We start from the raw sequence: 20,717 nt of genomic DNA on the forward strand, positions 1-20,717 counted from the left end.
AGTTGTGTAAAGCAATCAATCAGAGGTGTCTGTGGTTTGTACTTACAAGGAGATGGTTTCATATCTTTCTGGATCAAGCCCCGTAAGTGGAAATTTTCCTGAACATGACATTAATATTGCTGAGTGCTGTCATTTGTATTAAAAAGTGCAAGAACAGCACTTTCTAGGCTCATGGATCTTAGTTACATACATCTCCACAGCACCTGTGCTCCTAAGTAGATGAGTTTCTGGGAAATTAAATTAAACAGCAGGGACACTGTAGCTTCAAATCAAAGCAGTGAGCTATCAGCAGAGTGGGAAATTGAATTGTAGAATCACAGAATGGTTTGGGTTGGAAAGGGCCTTACATCTCATCCAGTTCCAACCGCCTACCATGGGCAGGGACAACTTCCACTAGGCCAGGCTGTTAAAGCCCTGTCCAGCATGGCCTTGCACACTGCCGGGGATGAGGCAGCCACAGCTTCTCTGGGCAACCTGTGCCAGCGCCTCACCACTCTCACAAAGAAGAACTTCTGCCTAAGAGCTCATCGCAATCTCTCCTCTGTCAGTTTAAAGTCATCCCCCCCATGCTGTCACTACATGTCCTTGTAAAAAGTCCCCTGTCAGATTTATTATCAGCCCCTTTAGGCACTGGGAGCTTCTCTAAGGTATCGCTGGAGCTTTCTCCTGGCTGAACAAGCCTGACTCTCTCAGCCTTTTTTCATTGGAGAGGGGAAGAAGTTGCCACGCTCCTTAGGCAACACTGATTATAGGAACAGAACTTGTAAGAACATTTATCAACCCCTTCTTAAATTACTTCTGTGCATTTGGTGATTTGACTTGGGTAAGAAACTTAAAGTATCATCTAAGTGTATCACATTTCTTCATATGGCTAATGGCCTAACAGGTTTTCTGCACTTCTTTTCACAGAATATTCCCATACCAACTCTAAAAGCTTTTGCGGAAGCTCTGAAAAATAACACCTATGTGAAGAAGTTCAGTATAGTTGGGACACGGAGCAATGATCCTGTTGCTTTCGTAAGTACTGTTGGCTCATCGTCTTAACGTTGTGACAGGAGCTGTTCCTGGGCAAGGTATTTTTGGAGTTACTGAGTGACTGCTTTTGCACCTCACATCACATTTGGCATGTTCCGCGCCTCTGATGTTTGATGCTAGTGAAAGCCAGCGACAGACAGGACATTTGTGGAGATTTGGGACAGACGTGTGGAGGTTTCAGGACACAATTGCTTAATCCCATTTTGTCTCATATTTGTCCTCAAGGAACTCCCAGAAGGCAGGTGGGAGACAAAAACTGACTTCCTAGTAGCACTTTGTAAAAGCAGTGAGTCTCTTATCCTACACCAGGGCCACCCCTATGGTTTTTGTTGGTACAAAGCCATACACTGCTGTGTGCACACCATCCCTCCCTTCGCACGCATCTACTCCAGCTCTTTCATATATTCCTTTGTGCAGACCTATGCAGAAGCAGGACTGCATTTCTTCTGTGGGTGATAAAGGGTCTTTCTGGCTGCTGCAAGTGGTCTTTCTTAAATATCAGTAGGGATGCAGGGAGGTGCTCAGCTTTCTGCCTGTCCCTCTTGCTGCATTCCAAGCTGCATCCTTGCACACACCTCCAGCACCACTGCAACTGATTTTTGGTCTTCTTCACCCTGCCTACCTCCACACACATACGTGCACACAAGTTGCCTGTTAGGAAAAACCCTTCTTTTTGGAGGGCAGGTGTAGCCTTCGCAGTATTTCAGGCACTCTGGACTGGGGAAGGAGCTTGTGCAGGCAGCACTGATGCTGTTTGAGGGCCCTTGGAACACCGTGCAGGAGCCAAGTGCTGTGTGAATATGTACAGGCCAGCCCAGATACTTGGACATTACCTGCTGGTCCTTCTGCTTCATGGCATAGATGGGTGCTCCCATGCAGCTTATGAAATGTCAGATCAGAACAGGGCGGGGTGGGAGTGTGCCAGCCCTCTTCTGGTCTTACCTGCTGAGGGAAGCAGAAGTGATTAATATGGTTGTGATGCTACTTGGGAAGATAACTTGGATGTGGGGAATCCCTTGTTGTTCAAGACAGATGCTCTTCTCTGTGCCTGCTGTGATAGGAAGTATCTCAGCCCCACACAGAACGAGCAGTGCAGAAAGGAGGCAGGGATGAAGCTGGACAACATCCCTGCCATCACCATGCTGGCTTTAGAGAGGTGAAGCTGTCACAGGGCATTCATAGGTGTGGACTGCTGTTTCTTGGGGTGGCCCTAAGGGTCTTTCCATACAAGGTTTCACTGTGGCCTCCCACATGCTCATGTTCAGGAATCCCTTTCACTCTACACAGAGCTCTCCCATCTGGTGGCGGTGAAACTGCACAGCATGTGGGGTCATCACAATGCCCTCTAGAGGCAAGGTTAGCTGAACCCCTGCTGCTGAACCCCTGAACTCTCACTGCCAGCTCTTCTTGCTCCCGTCTGCCCACAGGCACTGGCAGAAATGCTGAAAGTCAACAACACGCTGAAGAGCCTGAATGTGGAATCCAACTTCATTTCTGGGTCCGGGATCCTGGCTGTTGTGGAAGCGCTCCAGGGCAACACCTCTCTAGTAGAGCTGCGCATTGACAACCAGGTAAAGCCTGTGTCAGCAGGAGCTGTGACCAAATGAACGTGTCCTGGGTGCAGGAAACTGAGTGGCTGGTCAAGGTGGAGGGTGGCAGCCCACCACCACCACTGCCAGGCTGCACTGAAGATGTTTCAGCCCCTTGTTCCTGCTGCAGTTCCTGGGCAGCATCTGCTACTATACACAGTTATCAGCTTCCCATGGTGCTTGCGTTTCCCTGGAGAGCGGTAATGCAGCTGTCCACACCTCTCCAGTATCACACCTTGCTCTGAGCTCTTGCAGAGACTTAACTAATGTTTAGTAAAACTGAAATGTACAATGGAAAGAGAGCTCCAGTGTGTGCAGTGAGCAGGTGCTGTGGCACGTTTAGGTCCCCCGGGGACTATGGGGTGGTAGTAAACCCATGGGGTTTAAAAACAAACAAACAAAAAAAAGCAGCTGAGCTACAGGGAGCTCAGGGGCAGGTGACAGAGAGTTCAAAATCAGTTTCTCCAGACATCTCTTAGCTGCAGATCTGTCCAAGTCTTTGGGCAAGAGGACTTACAGGAACATCTGCTGCTGCAGTTGGAGCCACTTGGTTGTACAAAGAATAGGCCAGTGGTTTGTTTCACCAGCTCCAAGTCAGGAATGCCAGATGGACCAACGGGTCTAAAGAGGGAGGGAAAGGATGGAGATGGCAGATAAAAGTGCTTATTCTGAATCGCTCTCTGACAAGACCAGCTTGCTTTTCTGTTTTCTAAAGAGCCAGCCCTTGGGCAACAAAGTAGAAATGGAGATTGCGAGCATGTTGGAAAAGAACACCTCCCTGCTGAAGTTTGGGTACCATTTCACTCAGCAAGGTCCCCGGCTCCGCGCCTCCAATGCCATGATGAATAACAATGACCTAGGTGAGTCGGGCTGCAAGCCAGGGGGCACAGGAAGGTCCTGTGGGCAGTTCCTGGTGGGAGAAGGGCAGAAATGCTGGCTTGAAAGCCCTGGTGGATGCGCTTGAATTAGGAACCACCTCTTGAAGGGTGTGATGATGCCTTGCCTCTCGAGAAGGAAAGCAGCTTTCACTGACTGGCTCCCTAATGCAGCTGCTGTTGGAAAGGGTTGTGGTCCAAACCTGGAGACACTGGACAGCTAGATCTCCCAGAAGCAGTGTTTTTGGCAGTAACAGTGGGTCTTGTTGGGAAGGAGTGAGAGCTGCTAACGTGCTTCGGCACAGCACATGATACAGCATATGGCACATGGATTATGAGCTGCCAGCACTTGTGATTCCTGCCAACTGCTTATCTTCCTGTAGCTTCATTCCCACTTTAACAAGGAGATGAAAAGTAGTAGAGTTGAACTTTGGAGGTAGCGGGCCTTGGCCCGTCCCCTTCGGCAAAACAAATTGGAAGTGTTTCTAAGGAGAGGTGGGAAGCCACATGGCTTTGAGTTATCTTTATACCCTCAATGAAGTGATGGGAACTGCTTATGAAGCAAAACGTGGGCAAGTCTGCAAACTGCCACTTCAGCTGATGCATGCAGCAGGGGCTTTCCGCTGCTTGGCTACAAGCTGCTGTAGGGCGCTGGGAATCAGTCCTGCAGAGCAGTACTGAATGCAGGCAACATTCAGGACCAGCCATGCTGCTTACAGACTTGACAGCACCAAACTTCTCAGCAGCAGCAGACAATGTATCTGGGAGAAATAAGCAGAAGTTTGCAGATACCCTTTCTGTACCTGAGGAAGAATTGTGTTCCTCGGAACCATGGCCAAACATAGGAGTATATGCCAGTTCTTCAGGGACCACACTGAATACTCAGTATTATGGTTCACTGCACATTTATTCTGCCTGTGGCTGCATTCCTGGTCACTAGAGAGCTCCACCAGGAAAGGCTATTTTTTGTCCTTTTGAAGAGAGCAACGTTTTTAATGACTGTGCAGCACCTGGCATTCAAAGTAATCAGCTGGAAGATTTGAATCCAGTTCCTGCTGTTCATTGTTTTACTGTTCCTGCTGTTAAAGGGAAGAATTCGTAAGTTGCCTTCCAGGTAACAGTTGTCAAATTTGCCTTTATTAAGATCTGCATTTTTTTGTCTGATCTGATTCTTGTTTGCAGCTCATACTCATTGATCAGATGGTCTCTGGCAATAGCATCTCAGCTCTACACCTGGATAATGTATAAGTACAGAAAAACTTTATTTTCCTCCCTATCATCAATAGCTCTCTGCTTGCGCTCCACTCCAGTGCTCTTGCCTACCATCACCTGATGCTGGCAGAACTTGGTTTTGGTCTCACAGCTTCTGTACTCTGAGATGCTCTGTATGAACCAACTGTGAAGGCTTTTATATTCATCCTCATAAGCTAACTTCTCCATCCCTTTATACCTTTTTCTCCCCTTTTTTCCTTACATGTTTCTTGAAAAGTTGTGAGTGTAGCTCTCAGAGCTGTACATCAGCTTTAGAAGTAGGTATGAGGCTGCTGTGACTGTGTTAACCATGATCAGAGGGCTGGAGGCTGAAGGCTTAGGATAAGAAAAAAAGCTAATTTTCTTTTCATTTGAAAGGGCAATTAAGAAAAACTAGCAAAGGAAAAACTGTGACATCCACCTCTTGCTTTTACATCAGTTAGCATCAGGTGATGCTTTGGCCAGAGTCACATTATAAACTGTGTGAACTACAACTGACTGTAGAATAAGGGAGGTAAGGCTGAAAGTAGCTTCTGGCCCTAAGAATTCACAGGGATGGAAACTTCATCTTACCTTCCTTGATTTTAAACTGCGTAAGGCTGTGTCTGCTGCTTAATGCAGGAATTCAGAAGCTGATGCTATCCTCTTTCTTTCCTGGCAGAAAGTAGGTCTCTCGGCTCCTTTCCGCAGCGGGCAAGCTAAGCCTGCCATCCACGTCTTCCCGTTGCCATGACTGATTCCTCTTCTTCTTTTTCAGTGAGGAAGAGAAGACTTGCAGAGTTGAATGGGCCTATTTTTCCCAAGTGCAGAACTGGAGTGTAATTCCTGGCTGTGGAGATCATTCCCGGTGATCTGTTCTACACTGTGGAAATCTAAAGGCAATAAGTGCCTTGACAGAGTATTTGTGGTGCCTCGGTTCTGTTTTATGCACTATCAATCAGTTTAAATTAACTAGTGGCTGTAGTTGAAGATTTTACCCAGTAGGACTGTTGATGTTTTCTGTAGAGTTCAAACTATTCAAGCCAATTTATGCAGTCTCAGTTTTGAGTACATCCCAGGGTAAAAGTGATTCTTAATTAACCTGGGACTTAATTTTTCTATAAACTTCCTGCACAGTGTTTCATACGGTCAGGATGTGGTATGCATGAGTGAAAGAAACAACTGCTCCACACAAATTACAGAAGTATTAAAAAAATACTTTATTTTTCTTCCCCCAAATTGATCTCAAGCAACTATGGAGGAACAGTTAGTTTAACAAGCACTTCTACTACCTGAAAACATGGCTAATTTAAAGAATTGTGAATTACAGGTTTTTACTGACCTTTGCTGAGGCAATTTGTTGGAGGTGCTGTTTCAAGCACATCCTCATGTTTCATTTTCTCCAGCTCCTAATAATAAGGAACTTAAGGCCACCAATTATAAAACAAAAGTCTCAAAAATTGAGTGGTTTAGGATTGGCTAATAACTCTTCTATCCTATCCATGTCTTCTACCCTATCCATGCCTGAAGAAAACAGTCCCCTTTAGAGAAATGACGCAAATACTAAGCCCACACAGATGGCCAAACTAATTATCTAATCCTTACTCGTTCAGTTTCCTAATGTTAAAAGTGTGTGTCCAAATACTCACTGGAAACAAGTCACATTCTTTCTCTTTGCTGTTTTGTCTGGATGACCATGTTCACTAATTAAATTTTGTTCTGATGGGGATTTTCTTTTACTGCCATTCCTAATGTCTGCATAAGTGCAACAATAAATGTGCCCTAGAAAAGCTGGTCAATGAAATAGCCCAACTCTGAATTTACACTGCATATAGTCCAATAGCTTTGTCAGTCTACCACCCACCATCCAGCCTGAGAGGAATTCCCCACAGGCTTGTGTAGCTCCCAGACATGCAGTGGACCCACCCCTATCCCATCCAAAACTCCTGCTATTAACCTGGGTGGGATCCTGCTCTGTAGGAAGAGTCTCCTGTTAGAAGCACTGCCACACTAGAGCCTTATTCCTGGTCTGATGACGTGCCCTAGAAAATGTTTTCACTTGCTAGATATCTGTCTGTACGCATCTGTTAAGAGTGACGTTTTGCAGCCTTTGATGCATACCCCTGCAAAGTCCCACAGATTCCTTTAGAGCTTGTGCACAAATGCCACCTGTGATTTAGCTCTGACCAGTGAAACAGAGCAACACTGTACTTTCAGCAGTGTGGGAAATGTGTCTGTTGCTCTTCAAAGCTTAATAAATGCACCCATGGTGTCAAATAAAATGCTTCACTGTAGCTTCTTCCCCCTACCCTGAAAGTTCCTATCAGAAAATGAAAAGAATACAACAGAAAAATACTTGAAAATATACTGAAGAAGAAAAAAAAAAAAAAAGAAAATAAACTGGCAGACAGCCTCTTCCTTCCATATGCAAAGACTTCAAAATGGTCAACTAAACCATCAAATCCGAGTCACAATTTCAGTGGAACCATCCGCTCAGATCTGCATGGTACAGGCTCAGCTCTTCCACGGGCTTCCGACAAATATAAATGCATCTTATCCTGGGAAATCCTGACAGTGCTAAGACATGCAAGGAGACTCATCTGCAAAGCAAGGAGCACTACATGGATACTACAACAACATTTTTTCGTAAGTGAAAAAACCCTTGAGAAGGAAAAAAGAAAGGCCTGTGTTTCACTATAGCAGCACCTAAATTAACCATGCAGCCCAAACCCACAGTAAGGTGACAGGACTCAGCTGATTCTTATAGAGCTGCTTTGCTGAAAAATGCATGCGAGATCTGTGAGGAGATGGGCTGTGCTGAGAGGCATCAGGTTTTGTGGTGAAAGGCATCAAGCTGTGCAGTGATGGAGCTACAAAATGGTGATGCTTGGGAGCAAACGGGTCACTGAGCCAGGAGCTCTCCAAGAAAAGGGAAAAGAAGCATCTTGCCGACTGCAGTATCTGGCAGTCACAGCCAACACTGCTTAACTCTCACCTCTCCTGGAGCTATGTGCCTTCTCTCAGGCACTACCCCTGAGTTGCCTGGCATCCACCACACAGGATTTCACATGACAAGTTCTTATTTGTATTAATCTGACAAAACTAACGAATCCAGAAGCATGACAGAGAAGCTGCTCATGGGCTAACTCGCAAGAGGGAAGCTAGGGATTTCTCTTACCCCACTTCTCCCATCTCTGCAGCAGAGGGAACCTGGCTTTATGGGCCTCCATCTGTACACCTCAAACCCTTCTCCTCCCTTGCCTTAGTGCAGCAAGGACCAGAAGAGGTCCCATGGTTCCCCCCTGACTTTGAGGTAGAATCTACAGCTGCCAGGAACTCTCAGAACTTTATCTCATAGCCAGGTCTACCATATGGCAGACAGCTAGCTAGGTTTCAGCATTTATTTCTGCAAAATTAAGCACCTCCAACATAGCAGTGGAAATATGTTTGTGCATGACTTTAAAAATTACAGTGGAAGCACTAAAGGTTATTTAGCATCACAGGAGGTTACATATAAAATATAGTTGTTGCCATTCTGTCCTGACAAGTGGCATACAAACAGCTTTCCAAATAGATTACAGTGTTCCAGCCTTGCTGATGGATTGAGTTATAATCTTGTGTTCTTTTCAGCCTACTACATGAAGAGAGTACAGTATGCAAGCCAGGCACTCCCAGCAGTGCTCTAGACCAGGCCTGCATGTACAGTTTGCATATTTTTCCACAAGTATTCCAGACCTCAAAAACACAGAGGTTAACTGGCCAGCAACACTTGGCAAGGAAGATCCAAGGGGACCTGCTCAGACTTCTGCTGAAGGTGTCTACTGATGGGAATTTTCCAGTTTCTTCTCCAATATGGCTTGTGCACACATTTACTATTAAATACCATCCTAGAAAGCTCTCCAAAGGAGACATCCATAAGTTCCAGCTTTGCTTCATGAAGGGAAGGGTCATAAAAACAGTTGCTGAACCACTGATTTCATGGTAACAATACCGGAAGACTGAAGAAATGCTTGCTATGGCTTTAATGGAACCAATGCCCCGTCTGTAAGTTGCCAGTCGAGCCAACAAATGAGGCTGAATTAATAGCACGGAGGGAAAGGTTACAATCTGCATGAAAATAACCTTGCCCTAATTGTCATTAAGGGCTGCAGAAACCTGAGTAAACTGTTTTCTTGCTTTGAAAAGCAGTTGCAAGTAAAAAACCACCCAAAAAAACCAGCAGTGTGATTTCACTTCCTAATGACTAACTACTATTCAGTACCATGAAGTTTCTAAGAAATTTTTCAGTCCAGACATACCTTCTAAACTACTAATAAAACCTTTCTGTACATTCTATGGCATGAGGCACATAAAGCAGCAGGCGGACAAGTACTTTGAGCTCATATGCTGTGGATCCCTTCAAAGACAATTTCTTCAGTCATACGAACTGGAAATCACAGACATCTCTATGGGCTGAGTTTTTTCAAAAGCTTAATTACAAAGCACAAATGCTCCCCAAATCTTGAATTATTTAACTTGAATAAAGGATCCTGTATTCTCCTTATAGTCGCTACTGACATTTATGCACACGTCAGCATCACTTTCAGTGCCACAGTGCTGGTATTTTGACAGCCTCTGTGCTCCCTTCTCTGTGTCTCAGTTCCAACATGCTTCAAGCTGTTGTTTTTTAGTACTGCAAGCAGAGCTGAGCCCTGGATATTTGATGTACAGACAAGTTAAGGAAAACAACAATTCCTGGAGAAACAGAACACTGGAATGAGGGTTGCTTTTGCTGCTCATCCTACAGGTCACACCAAAGAAGTGTGATGGGACATGTGGGCCTTTGCTCCAGTTACCAGAGGGATCCTTACTCTGCCTTCAGCCAATTTTAGGCGGGCGTCAAGTCAGACTTCGTGTAACTACTCCTTGCTACTCACTGGTATAAACCAAGGGAGGCAGACAGATGGCGTGTACATGGAAATATCTTCAGCTCCAATCCAGTCACGTACCCACACCAAACTGACACATCTGCTGTTTTCACACCCTAACTACTGAAGAAAATGCATGATCAATGGAGAGGCTGGACAAATCGATCTCCATGCAGGAGGAAAAGAATGGAATTATTCTTATGTCCTTTCAGTTTCTTTTGAATTGTGAGCATCTGTGTCCCATCACACAAACTCCGCTCCAAAATCCCCATGATAGAGGCCACACTACAAGACCCAAGAAAGGGAATCCTGTAGTGCTAGTGGTGGGTTGGGCACACTGGTAATTTATGGTCAAGTAATGGATGGTTTCAGCACGTACTTTAAGTTTAAAGGCAGCACATGAACAAGACTTTCAAAGCCAACACATTTTCATGGTTTCCAAACCTAACTGAGTAACAGGGATCTGGTTATTGAAGCCCTTTGCATTAACACGTGTCAGATTAGCTAATGAAATGGCTTAATTTTTTCCTGCCACCAGCATCCTTTGCGAGACATCTTCAATAGGCACCCTTAGCCTTCTCCTTGTACAATCACATTCCTCCTTAAGTATCTGTCCTGAAGCCCTTGAAGTCAATTTGAGCTCTTTCTCTTGACAAACAGGACAGCAGGCTGTAAGACCTTTGTTGCGACAACTTGGACATGCCAGGACAAGCTGCCGGCAGTGCTGGCTGGAGCAAAGTTTATACTGGTCCCACAGCTCCCCACAATATCTGCATGCTGGAGGGAGGAGGAAAAGAAGAAGTTAACACCCACACTGCCCTATCTGTCCCCCTTACACAGGGCTGCCAACTCTCATTTGAGTGGTTATCTATTGTCTTCCAGGCTTCTAATTCCTGGTTAGCTTGATCTTCTAGAACCTAGTTCATTTTTAGACTTCTGATTTTGTTGTAAGGTCCTTGTTGCCAAGAAGAAGAAAAATATACTGGTGGTAATTAAGCCAGCATGCAGGAATGTTGACTTCTTGGGAGGCCGTGCCATGGGACTTTCTTCCACCTAAAAGCAATGGCTTGTGCAAATGTGGTGCCATTTGCAGTCCTGGTAGTATCCTTCCAAAACATCACAGGTTTTAAGCCTTTCACTGAAAGCTACAGCCCAGTTTAGCTGTACCATCAAGAAGGTGCCTACCCCAACACTTCCCCTTGAAATTTCCATAGGGATGGCTGTGATGTATGAAGAGAACGTTCCGTTTCTACACCAAGCCAGGCACCTTCAAGATATATATGGTAACTACAGAGGAGGAACAGGAGGTTAGGCTCAAGAAGCTACCCACTCAAAGGAAAAAAACAGCACTGCTTTATAAAAGGGGTTGGGGCAAATTCCATCTACTTGTATGTGGCAACTGAGAAGAAAAAAAAACAGGTAATTCATTTGCAGTATCTGAAAAGTGACCCCAGCCAGAAGTCCAGGCAAAAATCTTAAGAGCTTCAACTAGAGGTCACTGAAATTCTACAGGGTACAGAAACTTTTAAAACATGAAAATAAAGTGCTGTAGAGCTTAGTGCCCCCACTCTTGAAGTGCCTGGCAATCAGTGCTGATGTTCAGTAAGATTACAGAGAACAGAGGAGCAGAAAACAGCTGACACCAGGAGAATTATTTAATGCTTCAGTCACTTAGCCAACCACAGGCTGATCAGCACTGTGGGCAACAAGTGAGTAACAACAGTAGTAGTGCTTGATGTACGCCTCCATTGCTGCAGACAGCTTGTTACAGCACCTGTTCTGCAGGGGATGCTTCCTTTTACTGCTCCAGTTTTAGGGAACTCTGTTTAGTGACCCCCTTTTCTCTCATTTCTGTTTTATGTGTTAAAGCCATAGAGTTGGTAATTATCCTGAAAAGAGATAGCACTAAAACAAGAAAGCAACTATCAAGAAGAACTACACAGGCTACTACTACAGGCTGTCCCATCCTGCACATCTCTGTGAGAACCACTGACATAGCGTCCCTGCCTTCTGCACTTACATTATCTAGTCCTACCTGAGATGATATCTTCATTGGAACAAATGGCATAACGATCATCAAATACAAACAGCTTCCCCCTGTAGAATCCATCTGGGAACTCTTCCAGGTATTTGTGAATTCCACCTTTTAGCTGGTAAACCTCTCTGCACACTGCCTGTTTAAAGCATATTAGCAGAAAAGCTGAAGGACAGATCACTGGTGGTGTGCCACCATTCCCAGAGCAAATGTTTTAAATGCCAGCGATCAACCAAAAGCAGCAGCTTCTCAGTGATCATCAGATGATCTGTACCACATGCACCCACAGCTCTAGGCAGTGCCACCAGAGATCACATGGCAGCTCCACAATGCTGAAATGTTCACATGAACCCAAATGTGCATTTAACGTTACAGTCCAAAAAAGGCCTGTAACCTCCTCAGCTGAGGGAGGTTTAATGTATCACAGATCAAATGCTTTTGAAACTCTGTGAACCTCTGCTTATTCTGCTTTTATGTGGCAAGCTGTCAGCTGGAACAGTATTTCTCAAGAGTTCATACTGATGCAGCAGAATAAAAAAAAAAAAAAAAGAAAAAAATCAAGGTTTAAATCTCCGGGCAACATTGGAACAATCTCTGGAGCTGTTCTCTTGCTCCCCGAGGGAAGGATCCAGAAGAAGAGTGGGACATAAAGTGCAATTAGAACAATGTAATGTGCTGGATTTAGTTCCACAGCACTGCAAAAGCACGGATTGGCTGATTTTCACCACTTTGAGGTGCTCAAGCTGTGCAGTAATGACCACAGAGCATAACTGTATAAGACAGAGCTTGTGGAAGCACTGCAGAATGCTCTCAAGCTCCCCTAAAACACAGCTACAATAGTTACGGCAGACTTAATGTCTTCTCACCAAATGGGTTATATAATTATTTTCACAGAGCAATCACTGCTGTGACACTAGTCCATGCAAATCATCCTGAGCTGCGTAAAGCTACCTATGTCCTTGACGGACAGCATTAAGCAAGTGTGCATCAGAGACATTTATCTCCCCACCTGTTCATTGAGCAGTTTGTGCTCATTAGGAATTTACCAACAAAAGACAAGACAGCTGCTCTTAAAGCAACCTCAACTACTTAACACTTGTGCCCTCAGAACGGCTTCTCACCTTGCTCCGTAGATAAGCAGAGCCTCTTTCACAACGAATCCCTCCCGTGCAGTACATCAGGACACGCTTGTCTTTAAAAAGCTCCAGGTTTTCATCTACATAGCTGGGGAAATAGCTGAACTTCCTGATATCTGGAGCCAGGCAGCCCTGAAAATGCCCCTGCAATAACAACAGATGGCCATGTGACTGGTTATAAAGCAGACTTGCATGGTAAGGTCTTTGCCTTGAACTAGAGGAAGTAACAAACATTTGGGCCGCAACACTTGGCTCACTGCAGGTGCTTTAGGCTGCATTCATGCATAAAAATACCTGCTGAATCTGTAAGAGGATTCCAGGGACAGCATGTCTCCTCATTCAAACATAAAAGAGGGTGCTAAGCAGAGCAGAACTGTCAGAGAAAGGATAAGCCACAACACTGCAAGAGGGTTGGTGGGTGTGACAGCAGGATGTGCCTATTCTTTTTGACATACAGGGCAAGACAAAAATGCTGGGAAGCATCTTACATGTTATTCTACTTTTAGTTCAAACTATGTGGTATTCACTGGTCATGTTGTATATACTGCTTTGTCTTCTTCCAGCCCCAAGCTGTATAAGCACTTAGCAGGGCAATCTCCATAATGAGTTGCTGAGCAGGAGGTCCTCTGCTGCTTGTATCAAATATTCATTACTGAACTGAACTTTGCACATATTACAGTCAATCTGGAATCCAGTAAGGTTGCACCCCCACAATGTGAAATGCTTCTCACCAGCCCCTGTAACACACTGCAAGAAGCAGGCAAACAACACTTACTATTTTACTTTCATAGAAGTTCCGACAGTCCAGCAAGATGGTATCGCTTTGTCCTGGACTGGCCTGAGACAAATAATGTTCAACTTCTTTATGAAATTCCTGAGGGGATAAATGGATTCCTTAAAAAAGGAAAAGAAAAAAAAGGGGGAGGAAGGAAGGAAGAGAAAAGGATGTGAGAAGCTGAACTACAAAAAACTGTTAGGTACGATCTAGCTGATACAGATTCTCCTCAGATTTCCAAACAAAAATTTTCTATGACAGTTCACAGGCTTTTCATCCCAACTCAACAAGCCAAGTTTATCCATGTTTGGCTTCCTATTGACAAATGAAAGAAAACACAACATTGTTTCACATTACAGAAGCAGCAGCAGACAGGCGCCTGTCTTTATGATCTTTGTTACATCCCCTTGGCAACTCTTACAGTTGCAAGAGTGAAAAATGTCTCCCTTCCCTTTGCTCATCTTTCATTACATTTGGAGGCACAGAAGCATACAGAAATGCAATTTTTTCAAAGAAACTGTTGATAAAAATAGAAGATTTCCATAATAATGTATTAAAGTTTCTCAGCTTTCAGGATGCTTAGACTTAAAACTCCCAACCTACTGAAAACCAAAAAACCTCACCCACCAAATCCTGACAGAGTAAAGGGAAGTATCTCCATAAACCACTCTAAAATAAGAGGGAAAAAAGGGAAAAAAAAAATCCAAACATACATCCCACAAACTGTCAAAAAAACGGGGAAAAAATAATCCTCTGCTAAAAACACAGAAAGATACTGCAGAAATTTACCACCAACAAAACGTGTTGGTGGGAAAAAGGCCAAAACTGCTCTGTTAATTGCTATTTGCTGTGCTCCTGCTTACCACCTACGTAAGTGCCCTCATATCATAGCCAGTAACATCTTATTGAGCATAGTCCATACTAAGCGGCTACAGGCAGCAGAAAACAAATGTGTCTCATGTTAGGGGGATGGCATGACCCTGACATAGGAGGTCAACTTCCTTTTTACTTGAAAGGCAGGAGCATGGCTGTTAACTCCAACACAAGTAAAGTAGTCAAGTCAGCCATAACATGTTATGTCCCTAACATACAAACATGGATCCACTATAAGACTCCAAGGAAAGTTCTTCCTATACAACTTGGTTCTCACTGCAGCCTAACAATGAAAGAGCATTGAGGCTCTTTATATGGTGTCACTTCTGAGCAGTCTAAGCACCCACAGAACATTTAGAATAAATACATTCAAGCATTGAAATGTCTTTCCTAAGCATCACACAGTTTCACTTTACATCTTGCCTTTAGCAAGAGCCCAATGACTTACTCCCTGACTGAAGTAGAAGGTATGTCTCTATCCCAAAACAAAGTAACTGCTTGACATACATTAAATCTGTTACTGTTTTCCACAAAATAGAAAGTTAATTCCAACATTTTTCATGGCAGCTCACTTGGCAAACCAAAACCTGGGCCAGCAAATTCCCTGGACCAGTAACTTTTGACTACCAGTATCCGTATCTGCTTCTCCTGTGTCCTGACCACGGCAGAAGGCAATGTCTCTGATGAAGGTACTTTATTCTTCATTTACCTATCACTTGGATGAGAGGCTTTATTTTTCATTAAATGAACTTACCAGTTTCTTTATAGGACACTATCTTTGGATCAATGCCCATAGGTACAATTTCTTTGAATACTCCAACTCGAAGGTCTGTGAAACAGTGAGCTCCTCCTGCACTGCTCTAGGAAATTAAACACAAAAATAATCCACCAAACCTTGTCAGGTGTTAAGATTAGAATTACCCATTCATTTAACTTCTACAGCTCACTAGAATATGAGTGTGTCTCGGTGGCTGAGGGCAAGAAATGTCTCTCCTGCTGAAATTCACACTCTAAATGCTGAGGTTTAGGCAATGGACCCCTACCATGGACTGCAGACAGGTGACTTAGGCTATACTGCAGGTGAGATAGGCACCATTTGGCGTGAGGTGCAGACTTACCGTCGAGTGGGAAGGAGAAGAGATGTTTGTTAGAAACAATGTCACAAGCACTGTCAAGAGACAGTCAAGGCCCCTGCAGAACATGCTGCAAATAGAACTGTGGGGAGAAAGAAAAATTCTGTAGGAGCAGAGACCAGTACCTACAGTGCTGAGGCAGCAAAAGCCTACCAGAATGCCCTATAGTGCCAGCCACAGCTGCCATCACCATCTGAAGACAGCAGTATGCACATATGCTTAAGCAGAAGTTAGCACTTCTCCCTCCAGTCAGGCACTGAGAAACTCTTGACTCTGCCATGGAACACTTAAGTGTACACCAAGGCCTGCATGAACTTAAAGCAGTAGGTTTCTAGGCAAGCATCTCAAAATAGGGCAAAGAGGAAAGTGTGGAAATCCTTTGTGCAGGTAAGCATACATCTTGATGGTTTTGGAGTAAATGTTTGTTGAAGAATGATGGAGATGAAGGACACTCCCTCATTCACCTGTATGGGGGCTTTGCAGCTGCACCCATAGCTGCCAAAGCTTGTAGCTCGTGCTATCACTGCTCATGCTAACTGCTACTGCTGGTGAAAACTGGCAAAGATACCTAAACTAAGCAAGGTTAGGAACCCTAGACTTAGATCAGTGTTGCGAGATCAAAGTAGAAGTAAGCCTATTGTGAAGCAGTGTGCTTATTCATCAAAAATTAAACATCCTACATTAACAGCGCCTATATGTAGGAATTATTTTTTCATACCTTGAAATCCTCTTGGCACAGAATGTCTTTGAACAGAGGATGGGAAAGCATAGCTTCAACGTAGAGATTAGTAGCTGCTTTGCTTCCACCAACTGTCCCATTAATCCCTTCTGAAGCAACTCGTACCTGAGAGGCAAGAGGAGAAGCTGCGGCTAAGGATTGGTAACAGCAAAAAGAGATAACAGTGAAATTAGCAAAATATGCCTGGGTGACGAAAGGCAGACATAGAAGTATGCTCCAAAAAGAGACTACTAAGGCAGGGGAAAAAAAAAGATGGCTATACTGGAGCTGAACATAAAAAAAGACAGTAAATAAAACTAGAATAGGAACTTAGTAATCACTTTTGAGCCGTTTCAAAAGAATCATGTTAAGACAGCCAGAAGAGCTTGTGCAGTAAACAGCTAAATGCTAACCAGCTGACAGGCAAATCCTGCAGTCAGCATTAAAATCCCCACTGGAGGTCTGCCTCAGGAAGAACAATAGGATTGTGCCCAATGACTCACACAGCTCACAGGAAAATGTGAATATGCATAATATCGCATGTAATATTAAATTTCAGTGAGTCATTTTATCTCCTACACTGATAAATGAACAGAAACTCCAAAGTGGTAAAAAACCCAAAAAGATTGAATACAAAAGGCAAACTAAAAACCAACTGGTTGATAAGGCAAATGCTGTACCAGTCTTGGAGACGAGAAAAATACCAACCACCAGACAACACAGCTGAGCAAAAATACAGAAGTGAATGAGTCAAGACACTTCACTCTCAGATCTGTGCTGGTATAGAACAGGGTATGTGTCTACTGTTAGCAGAAAATAAAAAAAAATACTTAGGAAGATAAACCTAATCTCCTGCTTTGAGTTGCCCCTGAAAAAAAATCCTCCCTTCCCCTGACAGCTTTGTGAGGCTGAAATTCACCTTTACACACATCTTCAAAATGCCAGCTAGATGGAGCCAACTACCTTCTTTAGACTAGTCTGCCAGAAAAGAACAGACTGTGAGGAATGAGCACTGCTATCCTACAGTGAGGTCTTAGGTGTCAGCTGATCTGCTGTCTCTCCTGAGAGCACAGATTACAGTTTGGTGTAGCGATTCTGACTGGAAGACACACTGAGGAGTCAGTGATACACATAACACATAACAGTTAATCACAGCCAGCCCAGACCTGTGCTGTATGGCACTGCACCTTCAGCTTGACCTTCAGGCTGCACTGTGCTGCACGGTCCATGTCCCTCTTGTGTTGGGGACCCCAGAGCTAGACACAATATGACTGTCTGTATTACTTGCTTTATCGTTGTAGCATTAGCTCTTAAATAGTTAATAATAGCATAATTTTAAATTATACTTTACAGAGCCTCAGCAGCTTTCTTAATGGATCATAACAGACCAACACCTTCTACTGCAAAATACCTGGTTCTCCACATCATATTGCCCTGCACTCAGCAAAGAAGATGTTTCTTTAATAAGAAAATAACTGTTGCTTAAAACCTTACCTTGCCAGTGAGATGCAGATGCTGGCACAGAGCCTTTTGCCAAGCACAGAGTTCCTCTGGATCCTTCACCTCACAGTAACAGTAGTACAGAAGTACTTCTCCCACCTTGCTGTCCACAGCATGGCAAAGATGAACAAATAGAAAAAATTGTGTGTTGAAAACCACAAAAATATACTATTAGCAGTAACCATTCAAAAAAACAAGCCAGTTTTCTTCTGGCAGATGGAGAAAAACAAAGCACTAAGTAAACGTCAGAGGAATTAGTTCTGCTGGGTTTGATTTTGGGACTGGTTACAAAATTAACTCATCATGGCCAGTGGCCTACTCAAGTTTCTCTCAACACAGGACACAAGGACTGCTTGTTTTTTGTGTTCACAAGTGTCCCATTAAATGCTCAATTTGACAAACTTGCAACTGACAATTTAAGCGCTTGCACTACCTGACTTTAAAACCTCAAAACTTTTAGGGCTCATGATTCTGAGCAGCACAAACTGAATTCTCTCACAGTCAGAAACATCTTTGTGAACCTACTTGTAAGTAACAAATGAGCTGTTAAAGCACTTTGATGAGGGACCTGCAATTCTGCTCTTTCCTGCTACGGTCCTTCCTTATTGGTAGACCCTAAGACATCAAGTAACCTGTACAAGTCTGCTTTAAGAACAGGGAATGACACGGCTCTGATAACTCATTCCTCTGAAGTTCCTGCCTTTACCCATTTACCATGAAAAGAAAAATGCAGTGTATCTACTTCTTTATAAGCACAGCAGTAATTTGTACGTTTTGTACAGGACTGAGCAGTTGTCGCGGTTTAAACCCAGCTGGTAACTCAGCACCACGCTGCCACTCCCTCCCCTATACCCCCCTACTCCAGGTGGGATGTGGAGAATCAAAAGAATGTAAACTTCACAGGTTGAGATAAGAACAGTCCAGTAGCTAAAGTATAATACAAAACTACTACTGCTACTACTACTAAGGGAAATAACAAGGGGAGAGACTATAAAAGTAAAAAGGGAATGAAAAAAAAAACAAAACAGTAAACACAAGTGATGGATACATAATACATTTGCTCACCACCCACCGACTGACCCCCAGCCCAACCAGACCAGCGATTTGCCCTTCTGGGTGACTCCCCCCAGTTTATATACTGGGCATGATGTGCTGTGGTATGGAATAGCCCTTTGGTTAGCTCGGGTCAGGGGTCCTGTCTCTGCTCCCTCCTGGCTTCTTGTGCTCCTCCTCACTGGCAGAGCATTAAGACTGAAAAGTCCTTGGTCAGAGTAAACATCACTTAGCAAAACCCAAAACATCTGCATGTTATCAGCATTATTCTCAGACTGAAGCCAAAGCACTGTGCCACCTACAAGGAAGGAGAAAAATTACTGTTACAGCTGAACCCCAGACAGCAGGTGTGAAATGAATTCAAATAAGCCAGGTGACTCCTAGAGTCACCTACACCTGCTCATCTAAAGAAGTATCTCAGGAAAGTATCCAAAACATATGCTGGTCTAAAGGAGTATCAGGGAACACTGTATCTTAAACTGAACTTCATAAAAGGCAGTACTGGCAGAAGATCACATAAAGGTCTCTACAGCTGCCTGAAAGGAGTTTGGAGTGAGATGGGGACTGTTCTCCCGGGTAACAAGTGACAGAACAAGAGGTAACAACCTCAAGCTGCACCACGGGAGGTTTAGACTGGAGATTAAGAACAACCTCTTCACAGAGAGGGGATCAGGCATTGGAACAGACTGCCCGGGGAAGTGGTGGAGTCACCGTCCCTGGAAGTGCTTCAAACCCCGTATAGATGAGACCCTCCCTGACATGGTTTAGTGGTGGTATCGGCAGTCCTGGGTTTAACTTGGTCATCTTAAAGCTCTTTTCCAACCTAGCTGATTCTACGACTGACGCTCTGATTTTAAAGCGTAAGCAGCTCAATACCCCGCTCATGCCGTACCCTTCTCCAAACGGCGGAGATCTTTTTTACCTCGTCAGATCATCGTGGCCAACGTGGCTGGTGTCTGGCAGCGCCCAGGCGATCTCTAGCGCTCCCCGGCAGTGCCCCCGTATCCCGTCCACGCTGCCCGCGGGGCTCCCTTCAGCCGCTGCGCCCTGCCCGACGTCCCCGCCATGCTGCAGAGCCACATGCCGGTGAATACCGGACAGCTCCTCAAAGCCCTGCCGACAGCACCGCCACCGCACGCCCTCTCCGCCGGCGGCACACTGGGCTGCGCCCGGCACCTCCTTCGCTTTGACGAACAGGGAGAACGCCTGGAAAGCACCGCAGGCGGAAACCACCCGTTAACAGCTCGGCCCCACACTCCCCCGCCGCGGCCCCAGCGCCAGGCCCCCAGCCCCGGACCCGCGGGTCCCACGCGGGATGCCCCACCTTCCTGTGGGCGAGCGCGCGCTGCTTTCTGGCGGCGGCGCCGTCGGGCGGAGCGGCGGGGCCGGCCGCCGGGGCCTCGAGCGGTACCATCTCCACCTCGGGACGGGGAGGAGGCGGCGCCCCGCCGGACGGGAGGCGCCCGCGAAGTTTCTGGTTCGCACCGCCCCAACCCCCCCCGGAAGTCCCGCGGCCTAGCGCGCGCACAGCCGCGCGGCCCTGGTCCCGGAAGGAGAGGGGCGGTGGGCCGGAAGCGGGCGGTGCGAGGGGAGCGTGCTGGAAGCCGCCCGCGCGTGGTGTCCCGAGCCGCTCCTCCTGTCCCGTCTCCTCGCGTCTCCCGCCAGCCGCCATGTCGCGGCGGCGGCACAGCGATGATAGCGATGGTGAGCGCCGCCGCAGTGCCGCCAGCCCCATTTGAGGCGGCGGGGGCGACGCGGGTTGGGCAGGGCCGTCCCGCCTTGGGAGCGGGCTTTTGGGCGGGTGGAGGGCGGCCGGGAACGGGGGCTCTCCGGCCATAATGGTGTGCTCGGTGTATTG

The 20,717-nt window shown here is 45.5% G+C and overlaps 3 protein-coding genes across 9 annotated transcripts in view; 2 read left to right on the plus strand and 1 right to left on the minus strand.

Annotated features, from left to right (window-relative positions):
* TMOD1 (tropomodulin 1) overlaps positions 1–7,011 on the plus strand; it is a 38,318-nt gene extending 31,307 nt beyond the window's left edge. For 2 of the 3 annotated variants that reach the window (XM_062604438.1, XM_062604437.1), the window contains exons 7-10: positions 910–1,017; positions 2,463–2,606; positions 3,340–3,484; positions 5,508–7,011. In XM_062604438.1, the coding sequence (XP_062460422.1) occupies positions 910–1,017; positions 2,463–2,606; positions 3,340–3,484; positions 5,508–5,572 (462 nt within the window). In that variant the 3' untranslated portion in view covers positions 5,573–7,011. Of the gene's footprint in view, positions 1–909; positions 1,018–2,462; positions 2,607–3,339; positions 3,485–4,681; positions 4,742–5,507 lie in introns of all 3 variants that reach the window. The other variant, XM_062604439.1, reaches the window with a different exon arrangement.
* On the minus strand, positions 862–20,714 carry TSTD2 (thiosulfate sulfurtransferase like domain containing 2). Of its 5 annotated transcripts, none has more exons than XM_062604428.1 (9): positions 20,184–20,714; positions 19,782–20,065; positions 17,801–17,909; positions 16,307–16,432; positions 15,210–15,315; positions 13,583–13,701; positions 12,793–12,951; positions 11,672–11,810; positions 862–1,977 (listed from the first exon to the last, which is right to left on the minus strand). In XM_062604428.1, the coding sequence occupies exons 1-9, from the start codon at positions 20,694–20,696 to the stop codon at positions 1,931–1,933; spliced, it is 1,602 nt and encodes a 533-aa protein (XP_062460412.1). In that variant the 5' UTR covers positions 20,697–20,714; the 3' UTR covers positions 862–1,930. The 5 variants fall into 5 exon arrangements, with proteins under 5 accessions (XP_062460412.1, XP_062460411.1, XP_062460410.1 ...); XM_062604427.1 differs by having other exon boundaries at positions 862–1,980; XM_062604426.1 differs by lacking the exon at positions 862–1,977 and adding an exon at positions 8,076–10,413.
* Positions 20,442–20,717, plus strand: part of NCBP1 (nuclear cap binding protein subunit 1) — a 34,077-nt gene continuing 33,801 nt past the window's right edge. The window contains exon 1 of the mRNA XM_062604423.1: positions 20,442–20,563. Coding sequence (XP_062460407.1) covers positions 20,530–20,563 — 34 coding nt within the window. The 5' untranslated portion in view covers positions 20,442–20,529. The remainder of the gene's footprint in view (positions 20,564–20,717) is intronic.

This window comes from Pezoporus occidentalis, unplaced genomic scaffold (assembly GCF_034315485.1).
Source record: "Pezoporus occidentalis ecotype Australia unplaced genomic scaffold, CSIRO_AGI_Poc_V1 ctg86, whole genome shotgun sequence".
NCBI lineage: Eukaryota > Metazoa > Chordata > Aves > Psittaciformes > Psittacidae > Pezoporus > Pezoporus occidentalis.

What these genes read in the sequence shown, in the direction of transcription:
- TSTD2 (XM_062604426.1), bottom strand. Translation starts at nt 20,696, where the DNA reads ATGGCCGGAGAGCCCCCGTTCCCGGCCGCCCTCCACCCGCCCAAAAGC. An exon ending in GCGCGCTCGCCCACAGGAAG is followed by an intron (nt 20,066 to 20,183) that starts GTGGGGCATCCC and finishes GGTGCTTTCCAG; the next exon opens with GCGTTCTCCCTGTTCGTCAA. An exon ending in CAATGAAGATATCATCTCAG is followed by an intron (nt 10,414 to 11,671) that starts GTAGGACTAGAT and finishes TCCTCCCTCCAG; the next exon opens with CATGCAGATATTGTGGGGAG.